We start from the raw sequence: 12,305 nt of genomic DNA on the forward strand, positions 1-12,305 counted from the left end.
TGGTGGCCTGAGAATGGCCTCCATCCTGGACTTAGTGAAGCATGGCAAAAAGGGCAACAGTCAGTGCCTTTGGGTAGTAAGTCTAAAAACGTATCAATGTGGACAAGCTGAACCAATCAAATTCTATGGCAGATGAATCACTTTACATAGCATTTTTGCTCTGATAGGACCCAAAACCAAACTATTCTGATGTTTTTCTCCAGACAGTTTAGCCTTGCGCAGCATCACTTCATGTCCCTCATCAACATATAGGATTTCGGCTGACATAACTATTAACCTCAATTACAAGTGAATCTGATAAACACACTAAACAAACCAAGTATTGATCTTTCCAAAACTTTCCACCACACGAAGGGCACTTTTATAAGATGGGGCAGTAACTGGAAAAGCATGTGATGCAACTCTTAAAGTGAAACCATAAACAGCCACTCTTCCATTAAAATAAACCTAAAATGGGAAGGTCAGTACTCAGAGATCCTTGCTCAAAAGCAACTGAAAAATAATTATATACATGTTACTGTTGTGCATTCAGAGACAAAAGAGTTTCTGGAATTTTTAAAGGACAAGTCTCCAAATACCAACATGTTAAGCGTGGGAACGTTTTAAGGAGCCAAGGGGCAGTCAATATAATTCAGGCCAATTATCACTCATGTCCAGGGGTCTAACCTTACTGTTGGTCCCAAAGATGGTCACCAAGGGCATATCTTTAGCACATGACTTAGGGTAACACGAACAAGCAGTCCAAGGCTTACTTAGGGAGGTGGTATTGGTTAGCGACTCAGAACTTAAACTACAAATAACAGTTAATAAGTCACAGGATCTCTCTTCTCACAAACTCTTGGGTGACTGTGCGACAGCAGGAGTTGCTCCCCCCCCCCCCCCCCCCTTAGATAGTGTGCTTCTGCATGGGCCTTCAAGAGAAGATCAACAGATACATAAGAGCACCACCTGTTCCTGTGAAGAGGAGACTGGCTGCAGTGGAGTTAGTGTTTGTGGTCCTACTGGTCTTGCTGTTTGGGTTCTTCATTGGGCCCCTTGTCCAAACATGCAAAGCGCATAACCAGGTGCAGCTGTGATGTTCTCCTGCTGGAGCAGTCTCTTTGAGATAAGTGTTGTTCAACAGTGGTGGCGGTCAACTTTTCCTAGCGCTTGTCTGCTTCTTGCATGAGATAATTAGACATGGAACTCCCTCTTTACCCCAGTTACCCAATTTCCTCAGATTTGTCAACGTGGCTGACTGTGCCCAAAATACTTCCACAGTGTCTGACCTCACCTACAACACAGAAGTGCAGGTCTCCGCAATGTTGCAGTGGTGGCGATTTGTCCCACCTAGATTCTTCATAGGCCCTCTTTTTTTTTTTAAATGTCTTTCTCTTACAAAGGCACCTCAAGCACTCTTCCTCAGCTGCTGATCATCTCTTTTGCTCAACGAAGGGTTTAAGCAAACTCTGCTGGCAGACTTGTTTATTTTCATGATTACCAGTTCCAAACCTGGACAAATGAGAGTTGGTTATAGCCACTAACCTGGCTCTGTAAAAATTATCTCGGTTTTTACTAGTTCGGGGTCCCAGACTTCTGATAATGAAAAAAAAAAATCTTGACACGAGTGAAAATTTCTGCTCCATCTTTATACCCCAATTGCTGACAGATTTTGGGTATTCCAATAGCATAGCCCATTCTGTGACAAGTTCTTGACACTTGTGCATTTTCACTATTTCGAAGCAAACTGGTCCGGTCATGGTTTTTCTTTGAAGTGGACAAAGCAGGAAGTCTCCAGGCAGGAGAAACCCATAACACAAAATGAGGGTTGAGGCTAGCACTGTAGGAGAAGGATGGACCAGAAAAGGGCAGGGAAATCCACTGCCTCCTCTGCTAAACCCTCTTCGGTATAACCCACTGCACTGTTTTCTCGAGCGTCTGAGAGGAGTCCAGCATTTCAAATCTTCTGGCTGGTCTCTCCCCAACCCTCCCGTCCTTGTCTAAAATGTGTATCGCTGCCACTAATGTCAGTCTTCTACAGCCTGGTGAGGCTGCATTAGTTGGAATGGCAAAAAAGGGTGCAGCTGTTGTGCCCCTCTGAAATCAAGTGCCTACCTCTGAGTTAAACCCCATGATACAGAAGGCCACTGAGCCAATGCTGATTTGCTGATTGTTGTACACATGAAGCAGGGTCCCCACTCTTCCGAACCAGGCAGGGCACTTTTCACCATCCCAACACAAAGTGTAATGTCTATGTGCAGCTTTTTCTTCTTTTGATGGTGAGAAGGGTGGAGACACGGTTAAAGGGTTTTTCCTCAGGTAAATGGATTTTATAGGATTGACTGTCCATCACACTGGTTTTCTTTTTATTTATTTTTTATTTTTAACAGCAGTAACTATTAAGTGCAGTTACTAACAATATCATTTACAAAACGGGAATTGCTATCTTTTAAGTACTGTAAATGAATGGAAATATACTGTTTATAAACTTGAAAGAAGTCTCAGGATGTTAATGTCTTGCACTATGATGTGTCAGTATACACGGAAAACTACCTCAAAGTTTTTATAGAATGCCCACAGAAAGTGGGTAAAGCAACATAATAATGGTGTGGCTTACTACTGAAGCAGATTTGACAGTATTTGACTTTCCACAAGCGAGGACTACTATGAAAAACAAGAGTTATGTAAGAAGACAACTGCCAGGTTACTAAAGAGAATAGGGACCAGACTGAGGGAAAAGCTAAGTTTAATCAGAAACAGCATGTCTAAATAACAAACACAGCACAAGGCTCTTTGCCCAGCTGTGCCACTCTGCACAGACTAGGGGTGCATAGGCCACCATCTCTCATGACTTGTAGAACACAGTGTTGCTCATATCCCTGCCTTTTACTAACCTGTTTGATGATGTATGTTAACTCTTCGATCTCTACACCTTTATCGTCAAATAGGGATTTCCGCTTTGCCACTGGAGACATGAAAGGAAAAAAAACATTTTTTAAGGTTTAAAGAGGCATGAAATGGCATCAGTCACCCACAAAATAGCACTTTTCCTGACAAAGGCAGAGACAATGGCAAACCAGCAGATTTTGTGTTGCCTGGAGAGCTACATTCCTGCGGTTTATGGACAGACACTGTGTTTTATGCTCTCTAATCAGCTTGCACTACAAGCAGGATCAATCTTCATTACTGATCGGTGTCTGATTAGGATGGTCAAACTCCTGACCAAATATACTACCTTCTTTAAATCTTCAGCCATGTCTAACAGCAGCAATGACAGCTTCTCTGCCACATCTGATATATTCTGGATTCACCTCATTACCAGAAACCTACACGGCTAAGTTCCCCAGAGGCAATGAAAACACAGAGTTATCTGTTTTCACCACTCTTGTTACATGTCAGATGTCTAGAAGCTGCTGGTATTCCTTAGAGCGCGTCATAATATTTTCCTTGGTAGCAAATTAGGGTTTTGCTGCAGTCTTTGGCACTAATCTGCAGGCAATCAGTCTCAGCTGCTGCTCTGGACGAGAGAAGGTGTACTAGGTAAACCTAGGTAAATTAAATCAAAGAAAGGGGGAACACGTTTCTAGTGTGATCAACATCATTCATTCAGAAACACACACACTACCTACAAAATTAAGAAGCTTCAATTGCAATTTCAAAAGATCAAAGACAAGCAAGCATGTATGTATGTATGTATGTATGTATGACGTAAACGTAGCTAAGAGATCAGCAAAACAAGAGTTTAGATTTTTCTTCCAGAAATGATTTATTCGAAAGACTATTTCAAGGTGTGCCTTTAACCCCAGTGTTGTGAACGTCTGCTACTATGCTTAGATAGCAAAATGTTACAAACTGAATAATCAAATCCACCCAAGAAAGTGGATGAAGAAAATGCACTGTTATCCCCTTCTCTCCTTAAAACATGGAAGCTACGCAAAACACTGGATATTTTTATATATATTATTTACATGTAATGCATAATACACTAGATACTAACTCCCTAGTCAATCTCTTCTAGGTAGCTCTTAAGTGCAACTGTGCACCCTCAAATTGACATTTTTGTAGTAGGTCGCTCTCAGTCTCAAAACTGGAAAAGGATAACACAAACAGAAGATAAGGCATTCTGATGGTACACCCCTCTAATGCGTTATTCTGCTTGCTGTTTGTCCTGGGAAACTCCTAGAGACCCCCCCCCCCCTTAGGGGCACATTTCTCTTCTATTTACCATTTGTCAACTGATACTATTGAAATTAAAAAGGCATTTATGTAAACCAATTAAGCTATACATACAACATAAACAAGAAATGTGAAAAGGAGAAACTAAAGGTAAGCAGTGGACAACAAGCAAGGCCAATCACAGTAAAGTGCTTTTTCATTCAAAAGCTTTACACTTTTAGGAGGGTTAGAAAATACTAAGACATGTATCCAGCAACACTGAAATCCACTCAGATTAAAAAAGGCATCTAAAACTTTGCACTTACGTATGGTCAGCTTCTCAAGCTTGGCAAAGGTGTTGCTGAGATCTTTTCCAATTCGTCTGATGGAAAAGAACAAGACGTTACTCTGAGGTCCTAGCGGCATTAAGCAGAGTCACTTATTCTTATTTGTGACAGTCCAAAAGCCAAAAATCAGAGACGCAGCCTTGCTTTTGTTTCATCACAGACGACACATCAGCGACATCATAGGACAGTGTTACAGCGACATTTCAAAAAGATACTGTGGGGATTGAAGTGACAAACCGTTCTGCCAATGATCACTTCCTGCCCTCTGAAACATAACATTACCTTTGTGCTGAAATGCATGCATGCTGTAGGGTCTGTTACAGGGGGGGGGGGATTTCCTTTTTAATTTCAGGCAAAAAGGATATTTCTCACATGATTGGCTGAAATACTGCGATGTTTGGTGGGTTAACGGAACTTGGCTGGAAGCGTTCCTAGGGTGTGCCTCTAGGGGAAGCTAAAGGAGCAGCTGAGGGGCTGGATTGGGATGGCTGTTCATTTTGCATCTGGGAGTTTTGGTGTTTTAAGTTTACAAAAAAGGAAATTAGCAGTCTTGTGAGAATCATTTCAGGTCTACTGGAGGGACGGACTCAAGTGAGAAGTGTAATAGAGTAATCATAAGATGAAGTTTATAGTTCTGTACATTTACTTCATTAGAAAATCCAGAACACCATCACTCTAATATGTCCACATGTCATCAATTCATTAATGCCCTCAGGGTGTTTGTCGTGAGTCCTCCTTTGCAAAGAAACACTGCCATCGCTGACCTACTGCTGAATTTGTGTTTCTGGGCTGACACGCACCACAGTGCTGCCCAGACCGTATACACATCTACTTTTCCTCCTGCTCCAGCCACGTATGTCCCCAGTTAAAAAACAAATGGGAATCAACTCTTCTCCCCTTGTCCGATTACCACTGTAATTTACCACAAGTGAAGTTTAGTTTCTCAGGTGCAACTTTGTTATGATAAATAATTGTCACTTCTGACCCTTTCTACCAAATAGGTAGCAGATTGTTGTCTTCTGATACATCATTTCTTTATACTATAACTGGAGTGTTTACATATTTGTTTACTATTTCTATTGCAGTTGCTTTAACCCTTTGAGAGACTTTACAAAGCCAGTGCAGAGCCCTTTTTATTGTTTTGGACCGTTTGCACATAAGCTTTCTCAACTTTTTCCAACAAGGTTACTAGGCAAATGTGTCATTTTTTCATCATCATTTTGGTGGTTCTAAAGGTATCCAAGGTGTGTATTCCACTGAAGGGGAGCGAGAAAACAGACAAAACGTAACAAACATGTTTAAAAAAAAATTAAAATGGGGAAACGTTCTCTGCAAGATACAACAGCATTAACAAGGGTCTGCTGTGCTAAAATGACCCTCTTTCTAGATTTTAGAAGAAAGCAGAGTTGGTTAAAAAAAAAAAAAAAAAAATTGCATCTTTAGATCTCGTCTCAGGAGGTGCATGCACCGTTGCCTGCAAGACCTTTTGCTATCTAAAACATTAAAGAAAGGGGTTGGAGCCCAACTATTAATTACCATTGTTTGGCTTCATCATTACCATCCCATTTCTTTTCAGTTTCTTGTCAACGGGAGGCTGTAATTTTTTAGGTCTCCCTACCAGAGAGTTTTAAGAGGATTTTGGTTTTGCATTCTTTAGTTTCAACACCCCACCCCCAAAGCATTGCAGGGACTCAGCTGCGTGTGCTTTACAACTCCTTCATCTTGTTCATAACTCAGATAAGCAGAGCTGCCACAACTTCCTTATAAAGAATAACGAGCAATGTATTTGCCATCCCGTTCAAAGTATTGCATTCATGCCCAGAGATGTTGTCACAGTCTAAAGTGCACAATCTTACTCAGAGGCGTCTGTGGTCTTCTATTTAAAGTGCTGCAGATCCTAGGATGCACTAGTGCCCTAGTATATGCATGGGGTTTCTGCGCCCCATAAGCATAGTAAGAGCTATAGCAATACTAGTATCCAATTGCAGTACAGCTAATAGGGGTTTGTATGGTTCTGTTAAATGTGCTTTGGCCCCCTTCTGAGGTGTACGCACTGCCAAATTAAGAGTGGTAGTCCTGTTAGGTGTGTGCACTGCCTGTATAAAAGTACTAAGGTCCTCTTGCAGTGATGTAAAGTCCTATTAAAATTAATATAGTCTTGGAGTAGATAGGGATGAGAAGTAATAGTATTACTGCAACGTAGTGTTCTAGTGGGGAAAGTTGGTTCTGCCCCACTGAATGCATTGCAGTCCTCCTGATAATCATGTTTATCATCCAATTAAAGTACAGAGAGCTGCTGAAGTTAGCAGATGAGCATGTACTGATTTAATACTACAGCTCTGCCAAGAGAGGTCTACCGTGCGCCGAAGTACAGCAGTCCTTTAGAGAAGTGCCACTCCTGACCCATTAAATGATCCGTAGTGCTGTTCATGTCACTGAAATGACCACAATCTCAACAAGAATTACTAATGTTGTTCAATGGATACTGATAAAGGTCTGTCCTTTCCCTTTGTATAGCCCTTCTTGCATTTGATTGGACTGTAAAATAAACAGTAACCGCAGCTCTGAGGAGGTGTCAACTCTGTCCCATAACAAACACCACATTCCAGGTAAGAAACGTTGGTACCGTCTAAAAGTGAGGTATCTGTTCTTGGCAAAATGAAAGTGCTGCAATACCGCTCAGTGGAAAGTGCTATAGGTCTGCTGAGAATGGCCTATATTGTCCCTTTATTTTGAAGGGTTTGAGCAGTTTCACTTGCATACCAACAAGTCTATATCACCACATTACTGAAAATAATTAGGGGTAGGCTCTATACAAGATGCTATAAGTAATTTATGAGTTGCATATGTTGCCACTTTCTTTTATTTGTTATATCTTTTTATTTTCAACAGGTGCATAGTATATCCAAGTAAACTTTACATACTGGTAGATCATCAAAGCACCAAAACGTGGGAGAAATAAGCAAGTCCCCTCCTCCCCCCCAACAACACACAGACACATGATGAACGTATAGTTGATTCGTACAGTCATCGGTCTCTCTCCCCATCTGTAAACATCATAATCTAGATGCCATTCACAATCCCACAATCTCTGTCCAATACTCCTGGAGCACAGGGCTGCCCCAGAGTGTGTGTAGAAAGGTGCCAATATTCTTGCGACAACAAAGACAGTTCGGATGCTGTGCCCTTCCCATAGTATGTAAATATTGTCTGTCATAGTAGATCCTGTGAGGGATCTTAAATTGGATTAGTCTGAGTCTTGAACGGATAGCAACTTCACTTGGGAACATCAGTGCTGTCTCCCAATCTACATCCTCCAATTCTCCTAAATCGGTCTCCCACCGTCCATGCAGTCTTAGAAGTGTGTCAGGCATGTTATTATTAATAGTCGTATACGTCATAGACTTTAAAAAATTTTACGTCTAGGCCCTCCATCAAAAATCTGCCAGCGGGGCATAGTCAGGCACCCCCCTCCCCCGGGAGGCCCTCTGCTTTCCATGCGTGTCGCAGACACGCATACCGGAGGAACTGTCTTGCTAAGTGCATACTTGGCTCGAAAGGAGGTAAAAGGCATGATGGGGGGGGGTCTCCTTCGTGGGTCCGTGATGCTATCCCATTTCAGTGGTAGCCTTAGAACATGCCCTGAGGGACACCGGGGTGGCCAGCAGAAGATGTTGCTCCCCACCCTCCCAGTTTCTCCATTATAAGTAATGACAGGATTTCCCTCCCCATTGCAGTCTCTCCAATTGGAAGGTAGGATAATCCCTGGGGGCAAACATCCAGTCATTTATGTTAATCAGATGGGCTGCCGCCCAGAAGTACACCTCCAGGTCTGGCAGAGATAAGCACCTGCTATACTGATTGCGCTGTAGCGTTTTGAGGGCAATTCTTGGATGTTTCCCCTCCCAAAGGAAGAGCTGCATGTGTTGCGCTATGGTCGGGAAAAATCCGGGGGGGGGATCTGGTTATATGTATTTTACAGAACATATAGAAATTTTGAAAGAGGGATCATCTTAAAAATGGCTACACGGCCCATCAATGTGAGAAGGAGGCCTCTCCAGCGCTCCAAGTCAGTTCGGCAGACTCATCACCCTCCCCAAATTATTAGTATGACAGAGGTCGGCCCTATGTGTTATAAATACTGAGGTATTTGAATCCCTCACGTGAACTTTGCAAATGACTTGGGAGAATGGGTCACTATGTCTCTCTGTGGGGCACACATAATTGATTTATCCATGCAGGTTTTCCTTCCGGTTCCAGCAGGGTGGCAATCTTGATTTCTAGGTGTAGGAAGCTGGCCTGGTGTGTGGTGGGTACATATGGTACTTATACCAGGTCCAGGTATCCCCTCGTAGTGATGTATAGGCAGTCTCTAGAAGCCAGGCTCTCTACAGGAAGCTGTGGATGAGCAGCCAAGGCTTATCTCGTAGTTATGCAAAGCTCATGTAATATCACTGTAGTCACACAGCAGTTACACACATGAAAGAAAACTCAGTTGTAAAAAAATAAATGTACTTTATTTTTGGCACAAATCACCACAAAATACTAGACAGGTGACCCACCCTTAGGCGGTAAGTTATACACTAAATACATACACTAGCAATCAGAAACAGGCATAGAAAACAGTGCAAACAGTAATAACCAATAGTGACCCTAGGGGCAGCACAAGCCATATACTAAAAAAAATGGAATGCCAACAAGGTACCCCCACCTAGGTAAGTAAAATGTGTGGAAGGGAGCTAGGAGTACTAGAGAAACACAAAAGGTAACACAGTACACCCCAGCGACCAGGAATGCAGGAATAAAACACTGTTTTTTCCCCAAACCACCCAAAAGGAGGAATAAGAAAAAAAGGCAGCCAGAGAAGGCTAAAAGAAAACCAGAGGTAGATTCCTGAAGAAAGAAGACCTGTGGAGAGAGGGGACCAAGTCCAAGAATCACAGTGGAGTCCAGGAGGAGATGGAGGTACTACCCATCCAGCTGTGCATGCAGGGGTTGATTGACGGCACTGAAGAACAGGTCAGCACTGCAGCCCAGGAGAAGGAGAAGAGTTCCTGATGGATGCAGAAGATGTCCCACGCCAGAAGGAAGATTGTGGATGGGTTTCAGTGCAGGGTTTCCACCAACAAGCTTGGCGCCGCAGAGTCCACAGGAGCAGAGGAGTCCCAGAGGACAGGGACACAGGAGTCGCAGAAGGAGCCCACACAGCACTACAAATGTGGATCCCACGAGGCTGTGCTTTGTGAGATGGAGTGCTGGCGGTTGGCGCTACATGTCACCTGAAGATCCCTTGGAGGAGATGCAAACAAGCCTTGGCAGCTGCAAGAGACGTGGTGTACGGGGATACTGGCCTTCATGGGAAGGCAAGGGCTTACCTCCACCAAAGTTGGACAGCTGGCAGAGAGAACTAAGGACTACTCCGGACCCCCACCCGTGATGCAGGATCCACATAGCTCAGCAAGAGAGGGGATCCACGCAGCCTGTTTTCGCTCGTTGTAGGTTCCTGCGGTTGCAGGGAAGTGACTCCTTCACTCCAAGGGAGATTTCTTCTTCTTCTTGTGCAGGCTGAAGTGTTGAAGTCTTCTGAGGAAGCACAGTCAGGAAATGTTTGCAAAGCTGGCAGGAGCCCTGGAAACAATGTTGCTGAAGAGTCCTTTCTTCTTGGAAGCAGCTTGTCGGGTCCTTGAGGTTCCAGTCGCAGTTCCAGAAGCCAGAAGTCTAAGTGAAGGTTGCAGAGGAGTCCTGCTGGAATCTTGCAACCCGAATCTGAGGATCCACCTAAGAAAGAGACTCTAAATAGCCCTGAAAGGGGGTGCTAGTCACCTGTCCAGGTAAGCACCTATCAGGAGGGGGCTCTAACGTCACCTGCCTGGCCTGTCCACTCTGATACTACCAGAGTTCCCTGCCAACCTTAGAATCAAGGTGGCAGAACCCAGGGTCCCTCTGGAGGCGCTCTGGGAACCACCCCTGGGGTGGTGATGGACACGGGAGCGGTCACTCCCTTTCAATTGTCCAGTTTTGTGCCATATCAAAGACCAGGGTGGGCTAGGTCCCTGAATCGGTGTGGACTGGTTTATGTATGGAGGGCACCAAATGTGCCTTTCAGAGCAAAACAAGTGGCTTGGGGAGGCTACCCCTCCCAAGCCAGTCACACCTATTTCCAAAGGAATTCCTTACTTCTGCCTTTCTGGCCATTAAAACTATGGCTCCCAACAAGATGCCTGGCACAGACGGTCTGCCGGTTGAGCTTTACTCTGTCTACGTGGACATTTTAGCTCCCAAAATGGTGAACCTATACAAGGTACCCAGGGAGACTGACCCGTTACCACAGCCAACCCGCAAAGCCCTGATCGTGCCCGTCTCAAGTCAAGGAAGGAGGCGTATGATAGGGCGGCCCTTTGACCGCCATCAATGTTGTACACAGATTATAAAATATTGAGCAGGATCCTGGCAACGTGCTTCCTTCCCCACATGCCTACTCAAATACATCGGGACCAGGCAGGTTTCATCCCGGGCCATAATATGGCACACAACATTGCAGACTCTTTACTATATTGGGGAACTCTACATATAATAGAGCGGAGGCTGTAATCTTCGCCGTAGACGTAAATAAGACCTTTGATAGCTTGGAATAGGCATTCCTTTATAGGTTGATGATGCACTTGAGGCTCGGGCACTGATCTGTGGCTTGAATCCGGTTGCTATACATGGACCACTCGGCCAGGGTCAGAACTAGACACATTATCTCGGAGAGCTACAAAACAAAGTGGCACCAGACAGGGCTGCCCCTGGTCACTCCTGCAGTTTGCCCTGGCCATGGAACCATTGGCTTGCTGTGCAAAAACTGGAAATATTTACCTGGACATCGCAGTGGGTAACCAGTTCCATTACATTGTGCTATACGTGGGTGACCGGTTGATTTTCTTACAGGACACAGGAGTGGCTCTAATGAAAGCCCGAGAGCTTCTAAAGCGACTTGGCTCCTTGTCAGGCCTGCGTGTTAATTGGGTGCAATCCTGCTTCTTTTAAACTCTGCAGTCCAAGGTTCCTCCTGAGGGACCGGGGGCACTGAAGTGGAAGCCCAACTGCCTTCCCTACTTGGAGGTATGAGATTACCACAGCCCTGCAGACGTACTGGAGGTCAACACAGGGAAGGCCATTTGCACTCTCCAGGTCAGTGTTGAATTCTGGAGGACACTGCCGCTATCAGTAGCGGGACGGGTGGCGTTGCTGAAAATGGTGGCCCTCCCCTGCCTACTGTACTGCTTTGTGATGCTCCTGGTCTGGACCCACAGATCCTTCTTCTAATCCTTCTTCGCTTGAGGGTGGCTTAGCTGTGCCAGTCTTTGAGGCTTACTACTCGGTGGCACAGTTGCAATGGCTAATACAACTGGTGGCATGTAGACTCTCCGAGAGGAGTACCAACTGGTACCAGATTGGCCCGGGCTGGCTAGAGTACTCCTCTGGCTTCCGAGTTCAGTGCAGATGGCACTACTGAATTCCAGTGGCAGAGCAGCCGAAGGAAGCATGCTGCCTATATGTAGTTACTTCCTCTGGAACCATCAAAACAAAATGGTTATGTGAAGAGTTTTCTGGATTCACATGCTGTGCATCATTCCGCCATCTAGTGTTTGGGTCCGGAATAGTCTTTTTTTCTTCTTCATTTTTGGGCGTCGTCGACCACCATCTGGTGTTAGGTCTATCCCTGCATGACGTCAGATGGCGCCCCGGAAGTTCCTATGCGTAGTAGCCATCTTCGGATTATTTTTCCTGTTGCTTTTGCTTTCTGTTGTCCCCTCTTTCATTCTCTTTTTCCTTTTTTTT

General features: G+C 44.5%; 1 protein-coding gene across 2 annotated transcripts in view; it reads right to left on the minus strand.

The window, feature by feature from the left end:
- The window catches only part of STX5 (syntaxin 5), a 135,162-nt gene that overhangs the window by 76,429 nt on the left and 46,428 nt on the right, over nucleotides 1–12,305 (minus strand). For both annotated transcript variants that reach the window (XM_069207167.1, XM_069207168.1), the window contains 2 exons: nucleotides 4,461–4,516; nucleotides 2,874–2,944 (listed from right to left, as the gene is read on the minus strand). In XM_069207167.1, the coding sequence (XP_069063268.1) occupies nucleotides 2,874–2,944; nucleotides 4,461–4,516 (127 nt within the window). The remainder of the gene's footprint in view (nucleotides 1–2,873; nucleotides 2,945–4,460; nucleotides 4,517–12,305) is intronic.

Source organism: Pleurodeles waltl, chromosome 9, assembly GCF_031143425.1.
Source record: "Pleurodeles waltl isolate 20211129_DDA chromosome 9, aPleWal1.hap1.20221129, whole genome shotgun sequence".
Classification (NCBI taxonomy): Eukaryota; Metazoa; Chordata; class Amphibia; order Caudata; family Salamandridae; genus Pleurodeles; species Pleurodeles waltl.